General features: G+C 39.4%; 2 protein-coding genes across 6 annotated transcripts; one reads left to right on the top strand and one right to left on the bottom strand.

Moving 5' to 3' along the window:
• Positions 1 to 6,939, top strand: tmed1b (transmembrane p24 trafficking protein 1b). The gene is made up of 5 exons (XM_085410412.1): positions 1 to 290; positions 1,628 to 1,725; positions 1,821 to 2,010; positions 5,617 to 5,784; positions 5,890 to 6,939. The coding sequence occupies exons 1-5, from the start codon at positions 93 to 95 to the stop codon at positions 5,938 to 5,940; spliced, it is 705 nt and encodes a 234-aa protein (XP_085266538.1). The 5' UTR covers positions 1 to 92; the 3' UTR covers positions 5,941 to 6,939.
• dnm2b (dynamin 2b) lies at positions 6,546 to 25,646 on the bottom strand. 5 transcript variants are annotated; one of them, XM_085410409.1, is made up of 20 exons: positions 25,211 to 25,646; positions 22,613 to 22,686; positions 22,198 to 22,347; positions 21,902 to 22,105; positions 21,585 to 21,683; positions 19,595 to 19,755; positions 19,345 to 19,487; positions 19,119 to 19,254; positions 18,855 to 18,922; positions 18,406 to 18,544; positions 16,496 to 16,582; positions 16,336 to 16,406; positions 13,793 to 13,847; positions 11,910 to 12,020; positions 11,586 to 11,695; positions 11,375 to 11,486; positions 10,408 to 10,575; positions 9,862 to 10,088; positions 8,980 to 9,195; positions 6,546 to 7,487 (listed from the first exon to the last, which is right to left on the bottom strand). In XM_085410409.1, exons 1-20 carry the CDS (start codon positions 25,369 to 25,371, stop codon positions 7,448 to 7,450), a joined length of 2,532 nt encoding a protein of 843 aa, XP_085266535.1. In that variant the 5' UTR covers positions 25,372 to 25,646; the 3' UTR covers positions 6,546 to 7,447. The 5 variants fall into 5 exon arrangements, with proteins under 5 accessions (XP_085266535.1, XP_085266537.1, XP_085266536.1 ...); XM_085410411.1 differs by lacking the exons at positions 6,546 to 7,487; positions 18,406 to 18,544 and adding exons at positions 7,854 to 8,748; positions 17,391 to 17,529; XM_085410410.1 differs by lacking the exons at positions 6,546 to 7,487; positions 18,406 to 18,544 and adding exons at positions 7,854 to 8,751; positions 17,391 to 17,529.
• Positions 25,647 to 26,601: the final 955 nt, after the last annotated feature.

Raw genomic sequence — 26,601 nt, forward strand, 5'->3', positions numbered from 1 at the left:
CCCGGCATCGTAAAGTTCTGCTGCGGAAGAGGGGATGCTAAGGAGATGGCTCAACTTAGATAGCCCTGTGTTTTTCCAATAATATTTTCGCCATGGATGCACTTTGGAGGAAATCTAGAAACAGAGGACGGCTGCTTGTGTTTGCAGCAGTCTTTGTGTGGTATGCAGGGTCTGTGAGCTGTTTCGGTCAGAGCCAAGACAGCGAGTTTACGTTTCTGTTGCCAGCAGGAAGATTCGAGTGTTTCTTTCAAAACGCAGTAAAGAACGGTACGATGGAGGTCGAATATCAGGTAACTGTGTATGGGGGGTCCGAAGAAATAACCACTCAATGTCTACACAGTTTATTTCATAATAGCAGCGATAGCGGAACATGTTGTAGATGCCTTGCGTCACTCCTTTCAGCTAACGTTAGCTGGCATGCATGCATGCATTGTGCAGGTATTTTAATAAGCCACCATTAACGTCACATTGAAGAATAATAAGTTATTACCAATGCATCTTTTGTTCCACATTTTCCTGAAACGGTAAGCAAGTCAAACCAAACCAACACGTCAAATCAAATCTAATTTATCTGCCACCGTTTTATAAATAAGGTGCTTCCCGAAAGTCAGATGCTTTCCCTGTACAGATCAATGATAAAAAAAATAGCGTACCGGAAATAACATAAAAGATTTTAATCAGTCACGTGTCTGATGGTTTCAGATCCTGCTGTTCGAGGTAAACCCGTGATGCCAACTCGCTGTAGTTCTTGACCCAGCTGGTACTAGGACTAATACTAGAACTAGTAAAACCATGGTCTAACAACCCCCATGGGAAATGTCTATGCCAGTAAGAAGTGTGTAAAACTGACAGTGACTCAGATCTCAGTTCAGACAGTCTCTTCATACTGATTCATTGTGATTCTGTGTGATGCAAAAAGAAAGAAAGAAGAAACAGTGAAGTTTTCCTTTTTTAAAAAAAAAAAAAGTTTGTGAGTTAAAGTGTTTAAGAATCATGACCAAAATAATTATGAATATGCAGTAGTCTTTGCTCTAAATGAGCAGCTCTATTTTCTTAGGATTCATTGTTTGCTGTGTAAAATCAGACTGCAAAGAATCAGCAACATCACCAATCTCATTAAACGGCAGAAATATTAAACAGTATCTCAACAATAATGCAAACAATAATGTAAAAAAAAGATTATGTAAATATAACAACAGAGACCAGTTGGAAAATCAGCTGAACACAGAAGTAGAAAAGTAACTGTTGGGCATGGTATTAAAAGTTGTATGCTGCAGAAAAATTACAAATTGCGCAATATACAAAAAACAATGTGGGACCCAATGTTGTGAAATTATATTGTTCTAATTAGATGATTTAGTCACTGATCTAACTTGTTGCTGATTCATGGAGGAAGGCATTATATTACCTTTATGACTGTCCAAACAAGGCAGCACCTTGTAAGTATCAGTTTAAACAGGCTTTAAGACAGGAAGTAATACAAGTCAACCTGTTGTTTGTTTAGTGGGAGAGTCCCTCTTGAAAGTGTTAGTATTAGTTTGGCTAGAGACTTTTCTTTTACTGCAAAATGTTTGACATTTGAATTTGAAGGTGCACAATGTGCTTATGTGAATGTCTATTTTTCCAGGTAATAGCAGGTGCTGGTATGGATGTAGACTTCACAGTAGTCTCCCCTCAGGGCATCCGGCTCATATATGAGTCACGACGCTCTGATGGAGTCCACGTGTAAGTGGCCTGAATCTGTGATCATTCTTCATATATACCCTGTGGGTTATTACAACTTAGTTTATATTTGATATTTGCATTCTCTGTTCTTTCAGGGTGGAGCCCACAGAGGAGGGAGACTATGAAATCTGTTTTGACAACAGCTTCAGTCGCTTCTCAGAAAAGATGGTGTTCTTTGAGATCATTATTGAGGGCCAAGGAGGAGATGTGGGAGGAGATGATGAGTGGGCGGGCTTAGAGGAGCCTGAGGGAAGCCTTCTTGAATACAAACTGGAAGACATCAGGGTGAGTTTTAGCTTTTTGAATTCAAGCAGAAAAAGGGCAAGTTACATCATTTGTTCCACTGATAAAAATCCTTTTACTGTCATTGATACCTTATTGCGTAATTAACGTCACCACTAGGAATTTAAAAACGCCGCAGCTTTTTTTGTCATCAGTTCCACACACCTCGTCTGGTTTTACAGAAACTTTCTTCAGAGTGTGTCGTTTGTTGTTATAAAAATAGTTCCCAAGCGAGGAAGTTTGGACATCCTCACTCAGTCCACTTGAAAATGAGTCATCATTAAAAAAATAAATTCAAGTGAATCATAAAACACACAGTGAATACTCAAAACTGTCATCATGATATTTACAGTGTGTTTACTGATTCACGGCGTAAACTCATGCATGCTGGAAAGCTGCTTTTCATTGACTCAAAAGGATACGGTTTTTGATTCGTTCACATAAATACTGTAATTTTTATAGTAATTTACTGTTATTTAATTTCTTTTTTACCTTAACTGTTTGTATCCTCTTCCCTTTACTTTAATAAGTTATTAGTAAAATTAGTAATTTAGTCCCAGTTTGTGGGTAATGTAGACACTGTGATGTCATCCATCGCAGTGTCTGGGTTTAAAGCTTCAAAGCATTTTGGACACCTGCAAATGTTGTCTGTTTGTTTTTGAGGCTTAAATTCACCATATTGGGGCAGGAGATTGTTAGTGCTCTGTTATAGGCTACCACCAGCAAGCTTGGTTAGCAACTGTGTTAATACGGAGTACGCGTGTGGCACACCAACACACATATGCCTACCAATTATAGCTAATTACAAGCCAAGTGAAATACCGTATTTCCCGGACTACAAAGCGCACCTAAATATTAGCCGCACAAGCTAAAATCAGGGGAAAATCCTGTTTTGTACATACATTAGCCGCACCTGACCAAAAGCCGCAGGTGTTTCAATGTTGACTTATCATATGTAAGAGAATATGCACAAAGGGAATTGTCAGGAAAGAGATGGCTGTTTGGAGACATCACTTTTATTAATATTTTGAAAAACAAGTTATGGGTACATATTTGCACATGTAGTACATGACAGTAGCCTACAGCACACCAGAAAAATAGATTCGGACTACCTTTTAGGCTCAGGTGCAGTGACACAGCTTTAACAAGAAGAAAAGTCAGTCATTCACCACCATCTTTCTCTTCTTCCTGCGCACTAAAACCACCAAAGTCCTCTTCTCCAGTGTCGGATACAAACAGGCTCAGGATGGCTTCGTCATCCACTCTTCTTCTCTCCTTCGTTGTCACTTTCAAAACCAAAGAAATCCTCATTGTCAGTGTCAGAGTCGAACACCCTCAGAAGGGCCGTGGCGGTGTCCTCCTCTCCATCATGCAGCAGTCCAGCCCTTCAAAATCCGTTGGTGATCGTGGATGTTTTCACACTTTTCCACGCTGTCAGAATCCACCGGTGGAGTTGGGCATAACTTGCTTTTTGGGCATAACTTGCAAGTTTATCGCCGCTCATCATCCACGCCTCCCGCTGAACGCGTAGCGCTACTTTGAAGTTTGTTTTTCGCGCTACTTCGTACGGCACTACGTTGCCTGGCGGACGGACATGTGACTAACATACCACTCTTGAACCCCGATCCTTGCGCCAGGCAACGTAGTGCCGTACAACAGCGGAACACACAAAACAAATCGTCTTACGATATGACAAAAATCACGGACAATCCATAGAAAAGCCGCACCTGACTAAAAGCCGCAGGGTTCAAAGCTTGTGCAAAAAGTAGCGGCTTATAGCCCGACATTTACGGTACTTGAAATTCACTCATAAAAACTGGAGAACCAACTTCTTGGATGGTCTCACAGGCAGACATAGTATTTGCCATACAGTCTATTAAAAATTTGCCAAAAATGGCGAAAAAAGCACAAACACAGCGTAGCGGACCAAGTGAAGCACTGGAGCTACAGATTAGCCTGTGTCGGCGTGCCTCTTAGTTCACATGGACACAATCATGAAAGAATATTAAAAAAAAAAAAAAAATCCATGTTAGTTTAGTTGTGACAAATGGGGCAAACTGTTCATAGAGACCAAAGTCACTGTAAACATGCTTTTTAATGGTGTAAACTTGGACATTTTAACATGCGAGTTTTTGTGTTGACTCTCTTTTGGAGCTTCAAGTGGCTTAAAGAGGAATTTGACTATTTTTGGCACTATTTTGCCTTGGCTTCGTTACTTAGCCCTGGTGTTTGCCACTTGGTGTTAGTGTTCTTTGACCGGCGTCCTCTTTTAAAATTACATTACACTGTTTAGGAAAAAAATCATTTCATTAGAAATACTACACTTTGCTTTTAGTGTGTAACATCTGCTTCACACTAAGCATGTTGTAAGAAACTCAAAATGGTATAAATTACATAAATATTTCACAGGCTCCAAAATTATATATGCAAGGGAAATGCACACTATGACAAATGGTTATTTATTTACGTTATTTTATCTCACCGGATATTAAGGGAGGAGAAAATAAAAAGCAACCATCATACAGAGAAACAGTGGGTGAGAAGAGGACGGGAAGATGCGACACTGAGAGATGAATGACTTGATCACATCTTAATAAAGCCTTTCTAACATGTGATCATGTGGTCATTTACAGTTGATTTACAGTTGACTTACGACGCAACTTTCCATGGTGGTTATACAGACTTAGAAATTAGCCACAACTTAACCATGTGTCTGAAGCAGCGTATACTCTGACACTCATCTGTGAAGTGATCAGATCATTAAAGTATTTGAGTAAAAGGGAACTGAATTTCGTTTGGGTTTTGAACACATTTCAAACTATTTTATTTAACCCCACTAGAGATGATGGAGAGTCCCATATATGCAAGTACAGCTTATGAAACTGAAAAGGCCTTTTAGTTGAAAGGTGATTTTTCAAAAACCTGAAAGATGTCCAGCTGCTTTCGACCAACACTTACTACACATACTAGTATGCTTCTGCTACTAGCCTCTACTTGGATAGTGTTTTTAGAAAAGGAAATCATATGTCTTTTACCTGTCATTCTTTGATATTCAGTTCGAACAAATTATGCTTGAGCTGTGAGACACAGACAGGCAGGGGAAGTGGGAAAGTTTTAAAAGACAAACTAATACACTCTTGGTTTTGTTTTGTTTTTGTGGGATTTTGCCGACGATATAGAAAATGTCAAATAACATCTGCTTCAATCTTTACACAGTGTTTGCCAGTTTTGAAGACTTAAATACTGATGCACCTGCTGGAAAATCATTGCCTACTTGGCAAGTCAAACTAGTTAAACTAAACCACACGATTGCTGCATGACGTATTATGGGTTTTCTAGCTGACAAACTTACATTTGACATGAACTGAAACGGCACAGAAAACGCATCTCTAAGTTCTGTTTTGACACCAAAATGGAAGTTTAGAAAAGTCATTAAGCCATTTGCAACTTCTATTTCTTCCACTTTACCAACTACACAATTGAAAGCTCGGTACTTTTGAGACCAAGCATAGCCTGTCATTTTTTCCCCTCTCGTTTCTTTTTCAAATCCCTTAAATCTTTGCTCCCTGTTGCTATCCATGTTTTCATGCCGGGCTTCATTCCCCTCAGGAATCCATGGAATCTCTTTACAAACGCTTGGAGCGCAGCCGACAGATGCAGACGGTGCTGCGCGCTTTCGAGGCACGGGACCGAAACCTTTTGGAAGATAACCTGTGGAGAGTCTCGTTCTGGTCGTGTGCCAGCGTGGTGGTGATGTTGTGCGTGGCTCTTACACAGGTAAATAAACATCTCAGCTTCACAACCTCAATAAGGGAAAATGATTTGTTTTGTACTTTAGGCAGACACTTTTCAAACCTGATATCCTGCCATCTTTGTTCACAGGTCTACACAGTCCGCAAACTGTTTGATGATAAGCGGAGGGTCCGCACATAGAGGGATTGTTTTGAAGTAATACATGACAGACCGGGAAGAAAATCAGCTGAGAACAAGGCATTTGGTTACCCATTCAAATTATTACTATTGTGTATTATTGCTCTTATAATCCACATGGACACAAACAGTCACAATAAATTCTGCTGGAGTTGTATTTAATTTCTGAGACCTTGTTCCACATTTCTTTGTGAGCAATAAGTAACATTGTTACACCCTTAAGGGTAACCAGATGAGTAAAGGGTTTAGGAAGTTTAGGTTAGTTAGTCATTTCTGTCATTTAGTGCCTTTAACGTCAGATCTTACCACAAGCCATCGAGGAAATGTTGTCCTGTTGTACTGTCCCATACTTCTGAAACTGTGTAAAGGTTTTGGGAAATTTTCACCAAAGGTGTCATTACCTTTGAAGGTCAATAGTGTGACAACACTTAACAATTGATCTGTGTAACTTCTTTGACTGCTGGTTTACAGGGGATAACATTGTGCAATAGTGTTGCTGGCTTATTTGTCCTCAACAGATCCTGCCATCGTAACAGCGATTTTAATTGTCATCACTCCAAGTGTTTCCTCGGTTATAGCCTTAGGGATGTTTTTCTTTTTCTTTGAGAGGTTACTGATTTATTGTTATGTGCCATTAAAGGACAGCTGACATACTTACAAATAAAAATGCAGAACAAGAATGAGGGATTATTTTTAGTGATTAATGATGACAAACGCGTGTCAGTTCTCTTTTAGACTTGTATACATGCAGGATGTATGTGAATGTAAGTTCATGTGTATATATCAGGATTGTTACATGCATGTTTGGTTTCTGACATTTTGGCTTCTGGGGAATCAGATCGGCCTTTTTTTTTTCTTCTTCTGATGTTTGTGTGTGAAAAGAATGTAATTTTGATTCTACTCAGCTTTTTATTTTTTACCAGATGCATTGTGTGTGAGATACTTAAAAATCAAGTTTTCATGGGAGTCACTGATCAGAATAAATGCATTTTTACACAGAAATACTTTGATGTGAGGATTTTTTTTCGGGATAAAAAGCAGCTGCAAACAGAACTGATTAAAGAATTGTCTTTATAAATAAGTCACATGATGAATTCCACATCAGTCTTGAATGAATAACATGCAGTAGATCAGCATGCCAAGGTAAACACACCTAGTAGGACAGTTAAGCTAAATGTTATCACAAAGCTTTGCCTTCAATTTACTTTTATTTCCTCAGGTTTGATAAACATTTCTGATAAAGAACAAAACAAATAATTTTTTCATGATTGCTACACAGTAAATTAAATAATAGAAATACTAAGTAAACTTAATAGTCTACTTGAATATACAGAGGATGCCAGCATTTCTCATTCTAGAAGCCAACGCATACAGAGTGTCAACTTTTGTCCAGCCACGACTTCTCTTGTAATGTATAACCATTATTTCTGCATGCACTTGTTATTTAAGTGTCTAGCTTAACAATTATACGTAGGACAATCTTCCTCCTGCTGTAGAGTCTGAGTTTCCCTCACCAGTGGTTGGGACGAGCAGGGACTTGCGGTGGCCGCCTGTATTAAAAGGTCACGAGAAGAAAAAAAGATTTTGGGTAACGGTATCAGTAAAACACAGCGGACAGAAGAAAAGGTGAGGAAGAACAGGATTGCATACCTTTAGTAATTCCTTCCCAGCTACATGAACGGCAAAACACCAAAAGCAACTAGCTTTCATCATGCTTTGCAGAAGATCTTATCATGCCGCATACAGAAAGTGAAATTTTTCTCTTGGTCTCCTAATCTTACAAATCAAAAGTTCTTAACCTCAATTCTGTGTAAATGCTGTCACAAGAAGCATGTTCTGCATGTTTCACTCTTTGTGCAAAAAAAAAAAAAAAACTTGAGAAAAGTGAAGAAGAAGAAGCTGCAGCCACCAAACACTTGTCTTTTTCTATTCATTTATTCACTCCATCACTTCATGAAGAAGAAGAACGTCTTCCTTACATTTTTTTCCATTATGGCTTAGATTTTTTTTTTAAGTAATTATAATTTCTTTCTTTACTGTAGGCACTAATGAGGATGAACAGTTGTGGGAGGTAATTGTCAGACTGGGTGTTTGACTGGGTAAGTTCACTCTTACCTCAACTACTGTATATTTATTGTTGTTAAACCAGAAAAAACCCCACTGCTCCAGCAGCAGTGGGTTTTTCCCCTCTTCTGTCTCTTGTTTACTTGGTCTTTAAAACAGAAATGGTAAAACCTTACCCATAAAAACTTAATTAGTCAAAATTATCAAGCATATAAAATACTGGTCACTCTAATTTGTATAAGCCTGTTTGAAGCTGAGAAAAATTGAGAGAAAAGTGCGGTTTTACTTATTGAGGTGAATAGTGTGTAAAATTGCTGACAAAATATTAGCAAGTACACATAATACAAAAAGTTATAAATTGTATTGTTGTAAGACACATTTCAATTTAAATGCACAATGAAAAATTCAGCCTGACTTGCTGGTTCCACACTTTTGAGCCATTAAAGTCATCAAATTTATCCCCTTTCATAATACTAAATGCAGGAAATGTCATTATGTACTTGTTAAAAAAAATCTCACAATTACATACAATATGCTTCTGAAATGCACAGACTGAAACAGCATCAGATTACTACTTAACAGTAGTCTAAAGTTACAGGAAAAAAATTAGTGACTATTTCTGCTTAAAAGAAATATATAAGTGTAAACAAAGTCTTTAAGACCAGATAAAAAAAAGGTTTCTAATCAAGAAGCGAGGGCTCTGAAGGACGTATGATAGTAGGTCGGTTGGGAGCAGCCGGTGGTCTTCTGCTGCAGGAAAAGAGAGGAGAAGAGGTATTGGGGGAAGGGAAGGGGAGGGAACATGCAAGGAAAAATATTATCAGAAGGTCATGCATCAGTTTTTCCCAAACCACCAACAAAAGCCTGAGTAACACATAGTGCAGCCCTTCACCAAATGTTTCAGTGCAACTTTCCCCAATACCAAAGCCACACAAAAAAAGCTTCAAGGTCTGTATGTGTGTGTGTGTGTAGTTTTACCTAGGAACGCCCGGTGGCAGCGCTGGAGGCACACGGGCCGGCCTTGATGGGACTAGAGGAACAGAGTTGGGATCGCCTGGAGGCCGGGAAGGCACGGGAGGTCCAAATGCTGGTGATGGGTTGACAGCAGATGGAGGACCTGGAGTGGCCCCCCTCACCCCTGGGGGTCGGCTGGGAGGGGCCCCTGATGCGGTGCCAGGACGGGATGCTGGAGGACTGAAAGAAAGATACGGAAAGATATTTAATATCATGTCAAAAACAAATGTCATATATTTAATTTTAGCATAGCATATATTTAAATAGGGTAAACGATACTGTCTTTTTTGATGTTCCAGCCGACAGAACTCATATTATGTGACTTTTATACTTCAATCTGTTTCATTACTGCAAAAAACATGAACATAGTTGGATGCTGGTATAACTGAAAATGCTCTTTTGCATTGGTGGAAAAAACAGTCTTTAGCTGACCTCTGCTGGACATCTGGAGTAATAAAATGAGTCAAGCCTAGTTTGTCTGTTTTGCAGAGAACTAACATTACTTTGGGATATTCAGTGGTTTGGAAACATTGAAACAAATCAACAGTGACTATATGTCTATTAATAGTAACACTGGGTCTCTACCTGGTGACCACAGATGTCAGTAAATTTAGAGTGAACTTGTCTTTGTGTTGCCCAAAACACAGATGTTGTGGGTACTTCCCAAATCACATGAGTTCATTGTTAATACAAGTGTGAAAAGGGTTTTAATTATTATTAATATTGTTTTTTTTATTTCCCTTTATTATTTCCATAGTCTCAGCAGCTTTGTTTTATCTTGTATTTAAGTTTTAATGTAATATTTTATGTAAGTGTTGTGTGAATTTGTCCAAAATTATGTTGTACCTTGGCTCTTTGGCAATCCAGGTATCGTCGACGGGTGGCGGGACTGGAGTAGAAATCGTGGTGGTGCTGATGTCTCCGATGATGACCAGAGCTTCTTTCAGAGCGTGGTACATCCTCAGCATCTCATCTCTTCTCTGAGCCTGCTCTGCTGACTCCTCCATCAAGCTGCCCTGGTCCCCTGCAGAGTACAGGTAGGCAAGCAGCTCTGAGTGGATGAAGTCCTTGGCCTGGAAGTGCGAGTGGGAAAAGGGCAGCAGTTTAGAAAACGAATTCTAATAAGATTTGGTATTCCACATTTGAAAAGCTATAAATAATTTTGAGCAGGACTCTATAAAGTTGCTTTTTAGATAAAGTGCAATGTTTAAATTATTATATAATTATTCCCAGCCCCCCTTTTTAACACTGTTTTAGTCTTTGCCAACTCCTGAGGGGAAATGTATGACTCTTTTATCTGTACCACTACACTCAGCAGCTGTCTGCTTCCTGCCTGCTTTGAGTAAAGTCTCCGACTAATGTTGAGTCACAGCAATAAAGCAGTAGACATACGCTGTTGATCATGAGATGCATGATGGTCTTGGGCATGAGATCTCTGATGGACTTGTTGACAATGCTGATGTATGAGTCCACAAGGTTGCGGATAGTCTCCACCTGTCGCTCCAGCTGCGGGTCCATGGACACGGTGTCGCTAGAATTAATCGCATCTTCATTCTCAGTCTGCAGGACACCAGACAGATGGACAGAGACAGACGAAGCAAAAATGACCATGAATAGCAGGTGTCTTTAGATAAAAAGTTAACACATTTAGAAACACCAATTCTGGACTGTACCAGCAGAAGGGTACGATGCAAAGGTATTTCAACACAGCCAGGCTTTCTTTTGTGAGCTAGCTTTAAATAAATATATGAATAAAACCTCCGTCAGAGATAAACGATAATACAATTCCTTTGTGAATCGAGAGTTTCTTCTTCAGCCTCTGTGTGTGCTCACATAAAATGAGACTTGGTGAAAAAGGCACAATAGTGCTAGGAATAAGTGAAGTCCTTGCAGATGGTGGTTAATTATCATGAATTTATAACATTATATTAATTTTAACGCTGCTGCTTTTCACTTCTAATGTGACAGCTGCACATTAAAGGTGTGAAACTTTATACTTATACGTAAAAGATTAAAAGATGTAGGTCTGACACTTCCCCATAGTCCAATTAAGGAGACATGTAAATGACTTTTGGGCAGATCAAAGCAAAACTGATTTTGCTGCTCAAATATTCCATTTTTAAAATCTGTCTTCTATAGTTGAAGCTGTGTAAAATGGAATTAGCAGCAATTTGTCAAAGATAAAGATATTTGCATGTTGTTCCTGTGACAATGCAACAGTTTGCAATGCACTGTTGTGATTGTTATTGCAGTTTCCTTCAGTGTACTCTGAACATAATGCTTTGTAATACTCACCTCTGAAAGCACTAGAATAAACGGTTCCCCAGTTTTCTAGATTGTAAGTGTAACAATGAAATACCTGGTCCTTTTCTGGGTAAACACCAGCTCTCAGGAAGGAAGCCTTCCAGCTGTCAACATCCTCCTGAGTGTCACATGCCAGTTCAATCTGACGCAGGTCTTTGTACACATTCCTGTAAAAAAGACATGCACAAACTTTGACCAAAGATCATATCTAAAAAAACCAATCCCAGCATCACTGTAATGATTATAGTTGATTAAAGCATCCACACCTCTGTTCAGTATTGAAGATGGCAAAGACGTGCTTGCTGGACATGAAGCCCTTTTCCACATCTCTCAGCTTCAGGTTGTCAAGAGGCAGCATATACTTCTTTTCCTTTTCCTGATAAAAGAAACAGTTATGTATTGACAAGTTGAAAAGTAGACAGACTGAAATGCATAAAGTTATTTCAAAACAAACTCATTCACTGCTCGGAATAACTTTAAGACATTTCTTTAAACGCACACGTAAGATATTGCCATTGTTGGTATGCTGTAACTTCCGCTTTACTCCAGTAAATTATTACTTAACCTTTTGTCTTTGAAAGCAGGCTTACCTCTTCGTCTTTGTACCAGGACAGAGACTCGGCAGTCAGGACAAACCAGTATTCCTTGGATCCCCCTTTCATAATGCTGATGTTGATGGTGAGCCAACCTCTGCGGATGACCTGTACACAGTTAAGTCCAACAGTTGATTAAGCTGTACAGACAGGTGATCAACAGCAAGCGACCAGAATGGTAAAAACAAATGAAACCTAAACATACTCCGAATATATGCCCCAAAAAATGCCACAGCAACATTAAAAACAGCAACATAGCAGCCATGCTGGTGTAACAATGTTCTTAATAAAAAAAAGGAGATCACTAAGCAATCAGATCAGTCCGTACAGCATCAATAAATGCACCACAAAGAGTACAAACAAGTGATAATAGGTTCAAATGGAAAGTCACCTTCTTTGCATCCTTTTTACTGCCAGACTGATGAACAGGAAGACAAATGAACACACAGGGATAATGAGCAGACGTATGCAATACTTGAAATCTGGTTGGCGTAACCATAGATGGATTGCACAGTTGGTGCGTCAGCCTTGCAGACAATTTGTTACAGTGGATAGCTGTGACAAATTGGTTCAAAATGTAACTTTTATAGACCACTAGTGCACGAATTTCCCAGTATAATTAGTCATAATTGCAGATATGTGTCACTGTTAATTACTTAAAGTCTTAATACTGCAATTAAAATGTGATTTTTAAAAGAGCCTGTAGTTCAGCTTGGAAGGGATTACTGATGGCTAAATTTCATTAATCAAATGTGCTGGAGTGGAGCTACAAATTTCTTGTTTGTTTCTGTGGAATGGTCACTGACACAGCAAAAGAACTGAGCATCTGACCTGTGAGCTACAAAATAACAAAGCCACAGCTGTTTATGCTATGGCAGCAGTTTGTATCAGTCTATTCTGTTAAAACACATCCACACGGGCATCCTTTATGATTTGGCCAGTGGTTTTCAATTTCTTTGTGCCTGACACACACGGAGGGAGCTTAGGTACATTTGAGGCACATTAGTGGACCCTGGACCTAGCAGGAAACCTACAATCTCACTCCGTTGGCATTTTCTTCTGGTTTCAATCTTTCTAAGATTTTTAAGATGTCATGATTGATTTCCAAGCGCCTCTTTAGCTAATTTGGCACCATATCAGTAATCAGCTTCTCCTGACAAATGATGCACTGTTGGGCTTCTAACGCCGGTAAATCCTGCTGAAACTGCAAGTTTACAGACAGTTTTTCTACTTTCTTTAGGTAGTGGGTTGTCTTTACTGGTTTGCTGCAATTTACTCCAAACAACAAAGTTTTTCCAGAATTTTTTTTTTAGTACATGTGACTGTGAACTTATCGTAAGTTTAATAAAAATTGTCCCAAATTCCCACACATCAACTTGCCTTGTGTATACAGAACATTACAGTGAATTTTAAAAAAGGAAGCTGTAAGTTTTTTTGTTTGTTTGCTTTTTTTTAATGACAGCTACTCCAGTTCTCATAACACATCCTTGTTAGTGTAACTCTCACTTCCCAATTCCTCTCATCACGGAGTACAAATCTTGCTTCTCGGCATGGTCCGAATGACCATTCACTCTGCACCCAGTGAAGAAGGAAGTGACAAATGGAGACGTGGGGGCTTCATACTTACAAGAATCTCTCCCTGGGCTATTTAAAGGAGAACCACAAGAAGAGGCAGAGGAAAGGGAAATTAAGGGAGAGTACTAGAGGGCCACAGACAAGAGTATGAACGTGTGACGAAACAAGGTAGTAATGGCAGGAGAGATAGGCTGAGACAACATCAAGAAATGAAAACAGAATAACAGCAGATGGAAGCAGGGTCTATGATGACATCACAGAGGCATGTGCACTTTAGATGAGGTGTAGACTGTATCTTTGATCACCTGATTGGGCATGGCTCGCTTCTTGGTGGCATTAGCTGCAGTCCTTTGCTGGGCGCTGTAGGAGGCAGATTTCATAACATCAGATACAGAACTGTTTTCAAACGGGGAACAGATAACGGAGAAAGTCAATAACTGTCACTACTCTTGGAATCTTTCATGCAACATAAAAGAATCTAAGACATCAGTTTCCTTTTGATCAGTTTGCTTTTGATATATTTTTTTTATCTTTAACCTCCTAAGACCCGAACTCTTCCACGGCATGCATTTTTAATTTCTCTTTGATATTTGGGCTGATTGGGGCCGGATGAATGTAAAAACAAAGAATTACCAGATTTTTTTTTACCTTATTTTTGTTTTTATGAAAAATAAGAGCCACATATGAGGATATTAGTTTAAAATTTGGATAGAAGAGTAGCAGTATAATGTCCTCGTAAGTGGATATCAGGCCTTTGTAGAGCAGAATTGAGTATTTTGGTCTAAATAACCCAAAATGTGATGTCCACATATGTGGACACCAGGTCCTAGGAGGTTAAGGCAGAGCAGGATGAACTGTTGAGTAGCCTTTAAATGCATTTGGGTTTAGTAGAATTTCATTTTAAACTAAAAGGCAGAAAGATTAAACGTTAACCAAACCAAAATATATTTACACAAAATGCCCACTTTATTAGCCGTTCAACTGCCCATTAATGCAAATATTTAATCAGTCAGTCACTTTGCAGACAGTCAGTGCATTTAGGCATGTTCGAGCTGACCTGCTAAAGTTCAAACTGAGCATCAAAATTGAGAACAAGGTGGTTTAAGTGGCTTTGAATGTGGCACTATTACAGGTGTGAGGCGAGCTTGTCTGAGTGTTTCAGAAAGTGCTGATCTACACAACCATCTCTAGGGTTTACAACAGATGGTCCTGAAAAAAGATAATATGCAGCTGACGACAGTTCTCTGTGAGAAAATGACTTGTAGATGTCAGAGGTCAGAGTAGAATAGCCAGACTGCTTAAAGCTGATAAAAATAACCACTCGTCACAACCAAGCTATGAAGAAGAGCATCACTGAGCACACAACAGGCAGAAGAACAGAAAACTGAGGCTACACAAAAGGACAGTAAAAGACTGGAGAAATGTTGCCTGGTCCAGTGAGAGTCCGATTTCCACTGCTGCATTTGCATCAGAATTTTGCATAAACAACTTTCTGATGCAAATGCAGCAGTGGAAATCGGACTCTCACTGGACCAGGATGAGTAGGATGAATCCCTCCTTTTATTTTGCATAAACAACTTAAAAGGAGGGATTCATCCTACCATGTGTCAAACATTTAGGCTGGTGATGGTGTAATGGTGTGAGACAGGTTTTCTTGGCACACTTTAGGCCCCTTAATACCAAGTGAGCATACACAGTGAGCATACAGAGGCTCCCTGAGTACCTTTTTATGATTACAATGTACCTGCTTTCTGTTGGATGTTCAACAGGATAGAGTGTCATGTCACAAAGCTCAGATTATCTCGAGCTGGTTTCTTGAAAATGAAAATGAGTTGAATGTTCTTAAAAGGCCTCCACATTTACTATATCTGAATCCAGTGGAGGACCTTTGGGGAGGTGGTGAATAGATGGACGTGCAACTGACAAATCCAACTGTGGTGCTATCACTTCAATATGGACCAAAATCTTTGAAAAATATATTTTCCAGTGCTTTGTTGATTCTCTGCTATGAAAAAAGGCATAAGGTGGAGCTCCCAAGGCAAAAGGAGCTCCACCCTAGGTACTAGGTGTACCTAATACAGTGCCCAGTGACTAATCACCTACAGTCATGGCTAATGATTATGTTTGTTCATTGTTAGAACTGAAATTGATGATTAAACATGTGGTTTACAACAGTGTGACGAAATATCTATCACTAAAACAGCACAAAAAGAAAAACAACTGCAAATTCTCACTTCTACAAATTCTGACACGTTAACTGACAAGTTACAAGAAACTGCTCTAGGGTAATTCCACTGACAGGTGTGAGGTAATCGGTGCCGCCCTTAGGTTGTATTTTAACTGTAAAGGTAAAATAATCCCAATAAATTTAAGTGAATGCTTTTTGTGTTGAGAAAGAATCTTAGCCTGTGTATGCATCAAATTTAGGCTTACTTTTTCCTGATACTACAGAACAGTTTGAAAGTTCCACACGATAAAGCTCAAGATTTGATTGATAAACTCTACACACTGAATTGATCTTAAAGAGAATAAAGCTGTTTACGCAGATGCCCTTTCTCACATGTGGCATATGAGTCTGCTTCAGATGAGTTTTCAGTTATGGGTTCGTGTTTGGAGCACACAGGAGGCAGGTCACATGACAGCCACTTGCTTGCTAAATGATTTAAGACTTAGATGTTTTCTGGCAGCAACTAGTGGTGGAAAAAGGCAGATAATGTTTTAGCCACTACGATTTATCATGGAAATGGAAAGATTTTACTATCATGTATATAATTAAAAAGTGAATATGAACCCCCACATTTACTTATCCTAATTAAACTGAATAATCTATATTTTAAGTTGGTCTTACTTGGCAAATCCAATAAAGTCCTCATGGTTAGTGTTTATGTAGGACAGCTCAATGTCAATCAACAGCAGCACCTGCCAAAGAGGGCAAAACATGACGTGTTGTGTACACAAACAAGGCAAGCTTTATAATTGTTCAGGCAAGCTCCATCTCTAGCACGCACCTGGTCTTTGGTTTTGCTGTCTCTCTCTCTGATATAAGTGGTGACAATCCGCTCGGTCTCCTCTCTCAGTCGGGGGTACGAGGTCAGCTGTAGAAAGCACACATACAGAGACACATGCACTGCTGCAGATTGATGCAGATTACACACGGATACACTGTTACTGCATGCAGGCTCAACACTGTAAAACAATCTGTGTCTCCTTGTCAGCAGCTACACTCAACCAGTGACAGTTAAGTTACACCATGAACACATGTTTGAGGTCAGACAACTAACACACAACACCTTAGGAGGCATGCGTTAACAAGTCCTCTATCAGCTTGAGATTTTTTCTTATCTATGAAAATGTAACCATATTATAAAACAGCACCGGGTTAATTAACCCCTTCCACTGTACTATAATCTCAAGCTCATAGAGAAACCAGGAAATCAGTGAGGTTAAAAGATAGGAAAGAGGGAAAAAACAGTCTGGAAGAGCATTGTGAGTGTCTCATTGTGGATGTGAATAGTGTAGAAAAGGTACACCACTTGAAATATACACAACACCAGCCACAGCTGTGCCGTTTTAAGCAGCCACATGTCTTGTGAGAGGGGAATGGATTTGATATTGGTGAGGTAGTGTTAAATCACTAATCCCAGTGATGATGGGCTGAGTGGATTTCAGGATCAGAGTGGGAAGGGGCTCTTGGATTTGTCATTGGGGGTCCAGGGGAGCAGCAGGATGGATGTTCAGCAAAGCCTTCAAGCAGCGGGACACTGACAGGACGAGTTAGTTTATTGAATTTATCTGCTCTTTATCACTATTTAGTCTTAGCCTGTCTGTTTTTTCTCCTTCACTCTTTTGTCCTTTAGCTCTCTCTCCATAACCTCAACATGCCTCTCTGCTATTCATGTTTACCTTTTCAGTGCACTTCCTGATCAGGGTGACAAGCTCGACGACGACCAGGTCAACACATTTCAGACAGGGATCTTTCAGCTTAATGATCTGCTTTTTCACTATAGCTTCAAACGCCAAGTCTGGGGTGAACAGGCCTGTCCTGTAGTGATGCATCGTGGGAGTTGGAGGTTTAATATCAGGAGAAAGAGGAGGAAGTGTTGTATGTGCCATGGTGGGAGAAAAAAGGGAATGGTGATAAAAAAACCCAAAAAGCCCATGTTGGATGGAATAGTTTGGGAAAACAAAGCATTTAAAGAGGGGATGTAAAGATGAAGGTTGAGGAATATGACAAAAGGGAAAAACAGGTGGTTAGTTAGTTCTACTTCATGTTCAGAACAGAAACAAGCTGCAGGTTGATGGAGGTTTCAGCTTCCTGTACATGTGCAAGTTAGCTGGTCGGCTTATATCTTCTTTGTCGCTGTAGAAACACGACATCAAACTGTGTACAGGCAATCACAATAAAGCCTAACAACTTTGGTTAGTCCCACCTTCATAACACAATTTCAACTTGCCCAAAAAGAGTTCCCCCCAGTGTCAGCTATATGTTGGAGTTTCGCGATTGAACAGAAACAATAGCATGCTGAAATTTAGTTCAAAGCAGGGCTTTGATTAAGTATAATCTCAGGAAGCAGCTGTGGCTGTAGACGCTGTCTCGAGCTATTTCTTCAAACCAGGCCTGCAGCTTGTTTTTTGCAAAGAACCTGTACAGGAATGTGTCACAGCCCGTCTATCTCTTACTACAAACTCCAATGCACTGCAGTACAGCCAGAACACGTAGCTTTATATTGTTTTCTTCATATCAGAAAACCTCAAAGCAGGATTATAAAATAGTTCTTTAAATTCCTGTTTCAGTTGTGCAATCCAAGAAAAAAATGTCCAGATGCACACAAAAATGGCTACTGTTGGGTGAAAAATTACATCTGGCAGTACAAGCTATGCATGAGTAGCAGTCGGGCAGGCGACCATGCAGTGATACCTTATTGGTGCACTGTCTGACTGTGTTGATGAGCTCCTGGATGACCAGGTCGATGCATTTCAGACAGGGCTCTTTCAGCTTAATGATCTGCTTTTTCACTATGGCCTCAAACGCCAAGTCTGGGGTGAACAGGCCTGTCCTGAAGGACATACAGACAAGACAAACATGGAGACATGGAGTAGGAGACACATGGGAACAGTGTGAAACAGGTACATACACACAGGGAAGGCATGAACGGAGAGTGGAGAAAAACAAACGAGGAAGAGCAGAGGAAAGAAAATATACATAAGGCTGACAAGCAGCCGAGAGATTACAGAAAATGGTTACAGAAAAAAAAACACATTATAGCCAGGACACAAAAGAGGGACACATAAAGCGCGGACAGAAAAGAGGTAAGACAGGTGAGCAGACAAATGTGTGGGGTTTTTTCACAGCCTGGCTCAACTTGCCTGACTCCATGGATGTTCTTGATGGCATAGCTGATCTCTTTCCTCAGCTCCTTCTCATCAAACTCCATCTAAGACACAGTGGATTTGATTCATTATGTGTATCATCGGTGATACTTGCAGCCAAATTAACAGTAGCAACAGTCTAAGAGGCGCTTGTGTTCTTTGGGTAATTCAGGGGCAAATAAAAAATATATGACCTAAAAGAACTCAAAAAAACAAAGAAAAATAATTGTTTTTGAGAAAAGGGATGATAACACTTGTCACCTTCACTAGTTCAAAGGGAAACCGCTCATGAAAGATACGGTTAATCTTCGCTCCACCAGACAAGTTGGAAGTATCCACTTGATCTCCAGACCCTTCTATACACTTCTCAAAGTCCACACCAAACTGCTGCACCATCCTGCAGGTTTTACAAAATGAATATTAAATGTAATATCCTGTAGAGTTTTCATGCATCTGTGGATCTGGGTCTGTGGAAGTGGGTACTGACTGAAGTAACGCCTTTGTCTTGCGTGCCGGGTCGTCAGGACGGAAGTTTTTGTATTCCTCCACCTCCTTCTCCAGTGATAGCAGCTGGCTTTGGAGTTTACTGCGTAACCCTGGCAACGTGTCGCGGATGTGGTTGGTGAGTTGCTGTAAAGAAGTTACAAAAAAATTGTACGTTTTTATGAACACTTCTGTGCTATAAGTGACTGTCGTTGCCTGATATATGTGTTTGTATAATCAGGTGTGTGTCTCACTTGATTGAGGGACTTCTGGAGGTGTGGTGTACCCATGCGTTCTGCAATGTGCCTGTATGCAGGATGAGACAGGAAGAACTTCCTTTCAGCGGCTAAAGCGGCACGGATGTCTTTCTTCCCATCAATGTCCTTTTGACTGCGGTTCACCACACCAATATAGCCTAAAAAAAAGTACAAACAAGGCACCCAGGGAGTTTAGAAGACCAGAACCACATCATTTTTTGATTTGTAGTCACACAAGAAATTTAATGGATTTACTAAAGACCAGACAGAATTCACAAAGTGGAACATCCCCCCACACTTTACTAAAACAACAGCACATGTGACTAAAAAGTTCTTTTGGTTGCTAGGCCAAATATGTTAAAAATTACAAAACTAAATATTATACAAAAAGCTACATGCAGTTCCTACAAAGTTAATTTCTTAAACTCTGATTAAAACAGTGTTTGTTTTACATCAATTTAAAAAAGAAAACTCATAAAAATACTCTCAAAGGCTCAACACACACCCAGTAAACCTCTGTTTGAGCTCTTGCCCTTGGGGAGGAAATTCAGAGCTATTAAATCAAGGACAAACCAATTAAAGATCAGTTTCTTTCCTAAAGTAATTATTCCACCTAATGCTGAATAAATGCCCTTTGACTGCTGTTTTCGAAAGCAGTGGGAAGGCAATGTGTAATATGTGAAAAAACAAGAACACGTGACTGTGTTTTATTATGTTGTTTTTCCTTAGTTATTATGAATTTGCTTTCTTTTTATTGCTCTATTCTTCTACTGGATGCATTTCATTTTGTTGCTGTGGAAATGATAATGACAATAAAGTGTCAGAATCTGAAATAACAGGTAAAAATTGAAGCAAACCTTAAGTCAAAAGAGCCTCTTTGAAACATGAGCTGCAATTCCACCAATCCCCACTAGAGGCTATGCAGTAGCTTTTTTTACCCCTGTATTAAAATGTTCAACTTCTTGTTTATCCTCCTGACAACCAGGCTATTCATTTATGACCTCTGTAATGGACATTTGCTTTTTTGACTCATTTGAGCTACCCTACTAAGTCCTGATGTACTAAATAGAGGACATCCTGGACTTTCCATTGATATCTCATGTGTTTGGGTGGCCTCTTTTAGCTCCAAAGAGGCAGGAAATCACAAAAAAGTTCAGTGGGAAGATTCTTTTGTCCTTGGGTCTCAGGAGGTTGGAGTCAGGAACAAAATAGATTTGGTCTTTACAGTTAATCCCCCTGTTTTTATGGCAACCACATTATGCTTTATTATGTTTGTGGCTGTCTGAGTAATAGGTAGGTGTCGTGTTGTCTAGCATTTTACCCGAATGCACTCTAAAGAGCTGATGTTCAGTTATTCCAGTAAGTAAGTATTAAATAGGATGCTAACTAAAATGATGCTAACTGTGGCTGTTAATTGGCAACACAAAACTGTGTAAAACAACATCCTTTTACAAAGGAAAGTAATCAGCCATCTTTAAATGCACACTTAATCGGGCAATTATTTTGTATCATTATTAATATTAACTTCTATTTCATTGGTTAATGCAGCATAAAAACTGTGTATGGAATCATCAGTCAAATCTGACAAATAAAATAAGATAAAATAAAATTTTAAAAAAGCTTAAACATGTGGCTGACTTGCATGCTGCTACCGTGCATCTTATGCACAGGCTAATCCATATTCCAAAGGCCACTGCAGCAACCTAGGTTCAAGTTTATCACAGATTTTTTGCTCCATGTTTGCTAATTTTGCCTAATTCTTTCCCTCCTGGTAGTTCTTTTTCCGCCTCATTCAATTCATCAATTAATTTGGGATTATTTGAGAGACATGCCTCTATCTTAAAATATCTCTGGCTGTTGTCCCAATATAGTCATGCGAGGTTTAAAGAAAACAACAATATAGCAAAACCTGTTGTCCACAAAACAACAGGTGATACTGCTGTGGGTATGGCGTGGGAGTTTTAATGCTTTGGTTTTGTGTCCGTACCTCTGCGGAGCGGCAGAAGTTTGTTTTCCAGGATGTCTCGTGCATCTGTCCCCTCGTCCATCAAGTCCAACTTTGTGATCACACCAATGGTCCGTAGCCCTGAAGAAAAGTCATAATTATGTTTTAGCATTCAGATAGATAATCTCAGAATGATTTCAAATAAAAACTTATTGTCATCAGCATTAATAACTGTTGAGTAACAAATAATTTGCAGTTGCTGTACAATCCCTGAAGTTGCTGCAAAAATTATACCGAAAAAGTTACAAAAAGAAATATGTAGATGTGTGTAGGTCCACATATTCTGAACATTGGCTTACCCTGAGGGTCCACCTCCTTTGCTATCTTGAGGGCATCTGAGTTGGCCAGGTCTGTGTTTGCAGGGGTAACAGCCAGGATCAGACAACTCTCCTTAGTGATGAACTGTAGCAACATGTCTCTGATCTGATGCTCAATGTCCTGGGGTTGGTCACCGACAGGCACTTTAGTCATCCCCGGTAGGTCAATCAGGGTCAGGTTCAGCACTGACAGAGAAAAGAGGGAACGGTGAAAGTGATCAGACGGATGTTGAGCACTGGCACTAAGAAGGCTGAGTTTGTAAACGTGTGTGTGGTACCATTAGGGGAGTAGACACGGAGGTTGATGGGGATAGGGGAGATGCCTTTGTTGGATCCAGTGAGACGGTCTGTTTCCGCTTCGATCTCCTGGCGGACCTCATCAAAGTCCACAAACTTCCTTCCTTTACAGTGCAAGAACTCTGCATACTCTACATGGAGATAAACAAGTTTTAGACGGCAAGGAGAAAACCGAATGGACTGGAAAGAAACGGCACAAAGTAACACAGCTGTAAGATGTAGTGAGTGAAGCTCAATTAGTGGCATAAATGATGCAATTATTAAACCTGTATTGATATGGATTTAGAGTGCAGGATTGTAAACGCAAAACAATCCTGTGTGGTACATTTCTCCAGCTTTCTTCAAGAAAGACCAGATTTTCAAGAACTACTTCCTAACAACTGAGAAACAACTTGCCTGCTTTACTGTTAACCAGCTGGAGGATGAGAGGGCGACGGGTGACGATGCCAGATCCTCTGGGCAAAAAGTCCCTGAAGGAGAGAAGCAGGTAAAGTTTAACACAACAAGTAATGTTTAATGGACAGGCTTTTCTTTTTTCTTTTTTCTTTTTTAGTTTCATACAGCGTTTACAGCACTTATGTTTTTTGCATTTCTTATTCTATTATACTTTATAATTCCTTGTGTTTAGTAATATATTTTACATAGCACTAAATCTACTTTTTTATTTGTTTTGTAACATTTTTCTGTCTTATTATCAGCTTGTACGGCATCTGTGAAATGATCTTAAAACCGGCAAATAAAAGGTGCTTTACAAAAAGGGCTTGACTTATAAGTAAATACAACAACAAAAAACATCAATTTCATTTTTAAACTATATCAAAATCCTACATATTTAGCATCCCCTACCAAAATAAGAGTTCATGGTGTAAAACAGCTTTCATATACCATTAACTGGAAATGCAGGCCTCCATCTGAGGTTTTGCATTATTAATGCAAACCCAAGATTGACTTGCATCCCTGTTCAATATAAATAGATCAAAGACAAATAGATGTCTCCCACTGTTTGCCCTTCTCATTACATACACATTCATCACAATGGAAACTCCTGTCCGATAGAATCGTGATCATTTCCAGGTCACCGACTACACATCTCTCTGGGCCATGAAAATATGTCCTTATCTGTTTTTCTGTTTGCATGCCCAGCCAGCAGCAAGGTCCAAGTTTTATTGTAAGGTAAATAAGCCCCACGCACTAACATATAATGATTTGAAGCTATACACATGTATACAGCCTCTGCTTGTAGTCATTGCTGACAGCGCAGGGAGGAAATTGCACAACTGTGGACCCATCCTGTTTTTTTCTCTCTCTTCCTGTCACTTATGAAACCACAACATGAATCGGTTGAAGCAGCGGGTCATCTAAACTGGAATTGCAAAGGACACTGCTAACTGTTTTTTGTCCTCTAAACCAAGTACAATTTAAAAAAACAACAACTGATGATTTAGTCCACCAACACAAAATTAATCATGAACATTTTGCATTATGATAATCTTTTCTTTCTTTTTTTTTAAACAAACAAAAATTTAATTTTGGGGGATAATTTTACATTATAGCAAAATGTAAAAGGAACTTTTTTTCCCATTTAGTGGAGAACTAAAATAAGGGAAACTTGTCAACATTTTATAAACAATAAAATAAAACAATAAAATAGAAAAAAAAAACCTACATCAATAATCGAAACTGTTAGCCGGATGTGTCTGACAAAAACTAACTTCCACCTTCGTAAAACAAGTAAACCCCCCAATCTCAAAACGCAGTGCTTCATCTCTGAATGTCAGTGGAGCAACTAACAAACATGAAAACAGCTCTGTGCTCTTCTGTGGGTATCTGGTGGTACCCAGTGTGTCATATACACATGACAGTGCAGCTGGTGACATCACTGATGACCCCAGCACAAACACATCAATGCCTCTACTGTCTCCCTCGGCCACTGCTTGGGACTTGGAGACAAAAGGAAACGGGGAAAAAGGAGACATGGCAGCCTAATCCACATTCCCGATCTCTTGAACAACAAATGAAATCATTTGGACATGTAGTCGATTAAAGTGGTCCTGTTACTTTGTTACTAAACTCAAACTGTGGATTAGGCCCCTATAACTGCATTACGGCCATGTCACATTCCCCTTCCGGATTTTGTTTCAAGCTATGTCAATGTGTTTTTAATGTAAAATACTGATTATTTTACACAACGTAATAAAGTGAGCAGAGTGCCTCAAACATATGGCAATAATGTAACAGCTGTTTTACTGCTATTTATCATCAAGAAGAATCATACACTGCTTACTGGAATTCCTTCTAGCTCATTCATCAGCCTCACAAAGAAATTCAACAGTGCTTAGCATGCTGAGAGGGCAGAGTCAAGGCATTTTCATATATATACGATGGGTGTAACTGTCTCATAATAAATGATCAATCCACGATGACTTCATCATAACTGCTAACAACCTTTACATACCTCACCCTTGAAAGTAAAACATTTACCTGACCTGTGTAATTTGACGACTATGAAGCTATCTTTCTTTTCAGAATGAGCAGTCTCAAGGAAAACAGCCTTTGTAAATGTTTGACAGAATGGGCCTAATAGGAAGCAATGACTGGAAAGAACAGTGGACACAGATCTAATGAGAAAGTCACATTCTTGACTGTATAGTTCAAGAACATGGACGCTAAGACGAAAGCTTTTATTTTTTTTATTGCACTTTACTTTAACACTCGTTTTGTACCAGTTCTGCCAGTCACTAAACAAACAGCTGTGTTCTTGCGTAAAATGCGTAATTATCGATCGTGAATAGCACAGCTCCATAATGGAAATAATCTGTTGGAAAACTGGGAGGCTCCGACACACAGACGCGTAACCAAGTGTTTAGCTGGCGACTTTTACGCAAAAGCTCTGTGTTGTTTTTATTAAAAGAACAACGAGAGACTCCTGCCAAAAAAAGAAAGTTAAGCTTCACAGTGTCAGTTTTAGCCAATTCTACATATTAATGGTACAACCTCCCAACGAAATTCTCCAACACGGAGCTCTTCCCTGCACTCTGACCGCCGACGACCGCTATCTGAGGCAGGTCCAAGTTGCAGGTCTGGCCGATAGAGCTGAAGGCGTCTTGGAGCTTGTTGATGAGGGGAATCAAGTCTTCCATTCCCCGGTTTCCCATAGCTGCAGCTCGGTCAGCTCAGTGGGCTTTATTCTGCTCTCCTCCACGGTCAAACAGGAGCCAAGGGGGTCTCTTGTCCAGCAAACCAAAAGTTCCCGAATGGCAGTGCAGTCTGTCACAGGCTCGGGGAGTTTATTTCAGTACGACACGAGAGAGCTAAGAGTCAGAAGTCCCACCAGCCTTTAGTAAACTCGCAAGAGTCTTAAATGTGTGATCGCATGATAAAAGTCGCCACATTAGACTGAAAACTTCTGTCATCATCCGGTCAGGCGACACCCAGCCTCCGCCGGAGATTGTAGCTCCGCCTGGAGCGTCATTTTGGTCAGTTATTGGTCGTTTGGGATGTCTGTCAGTGTACACATACATATGTCATCATTTTTATGACAGAGCACAGTAGTTTTTGAACTTTGACAAATTAGAAAAGAGACTTATCTTATTCATAAAAACACTCGTTTCACCACTGGTACTAAGAAACAACGATTTTGAATTTCAAGTTTAATTCCTAAACAGTATTTTTCTTTGTTTTGTCTGTAATGTTTTTGCTTTATTTAATTTTTTTTACAAGGTTGACTGTACTTTTTGTCTCTTTAATGAAATTATTTTAGGAGCATCTGCAGTGAGGCTCATAACTTTCTTATGTAAACAATAAATTTACTTACATCCCCAGAAGGAATAAACATTTTATTAACAACAACCCTTTTCTTTATATTTCGTTATTTCAAAGAATCTTACACAAACTGCTTTGTTTTATGAAGCACTTTCTCTACTGTATTACCACATTAATTTCCTTTGTCTTTACTTTTCAGCGAATACAAAAGAATAAAACAAAACACTTACTTACTATGACAGACTGTTACAGAGAGGTATTTACAGGCAATGTGATAGTGAATTATGATATGGTTCATACAATGAAGCACACGATAACAAATACAGTTATCTACTTATAAGCAGCTGATCACCAAAGAGTCCACAAGAGGGAGTTGCAGAGCAAAATAAGATACAAACACTGAAATGCTCGGTGGTCAAACGTAAAACAGGAAATCATAACTGCATGCTTGAATTATAAAAACAAATAGGATAAAAATCATAACAAGACACAAGGAAAAGCTCATAGTAGTTTAAATATTAATTTATCTTAAAGAAATGGAAACTAAACATGTTTTACTCCATGTCAAATTGTGTGTGGTTTATTCATCAGCTGCACCTTCAGGTACTGCCAACCTCTGAACT

This window comes from Rhamphochromis longiceps, linkage group LG6, assembly GCF_057381845.1.
Source record: "Rhamphochromis longiceps isolate RC_006_pf linkage group LG6, R_longiceps_female_GT1.1, whole genome shotgun sequence".
Lineage (NCBI taxonomy): Eukaryota > Metazoa > Chordata > Actinopteri > Cichliformes > Cichlidae > Rhamphochromis > Rhamphochromis longiceps.

Coding starts and splice junctions, on each gene's coding strand:
- tmed1b (XM_085410412.1), top strand. CDS start 93: ATGGATGCACTTTGGAGGAAATCTAGAAACAGAGGACGGCTGCTTGTG. Junction 2,011..5,616: donor ACAAACTGGAAGACATCAGG/GTGAGTTTTAGC, acceptor CATTCCCCTCAG/GAATCCATGGAATCTCTTTA. Junction 5,785..5,889: donor TGTGCGTGGCTCTTACACAG/GTAAATAAACAT, acceptor CTTTGTTCACAG/GTCTACACAGTCCGCAAACT.
- dnm2b (XM_085410410.1), bottom strand. CDS start 25,371: ATGGGAAACCGGGGAATGGAAGACTTGATTCCCCTCATCAACAAGCTC. Junction 19,756..21,584: donor ACTTCTGCCGCTCCGCAGAG/GTACGGACACAA, acceptor ACTTTTTTTTAG/GCTATATTGGTGTGGTGAAC. Junction 12,021..13,792: donor AGCGAGCCATGCCCAATCAG/GTGATCAAAGAT, acceptor AACTGTGTACAG/GTCATCCGCAGAGGTTGGCT.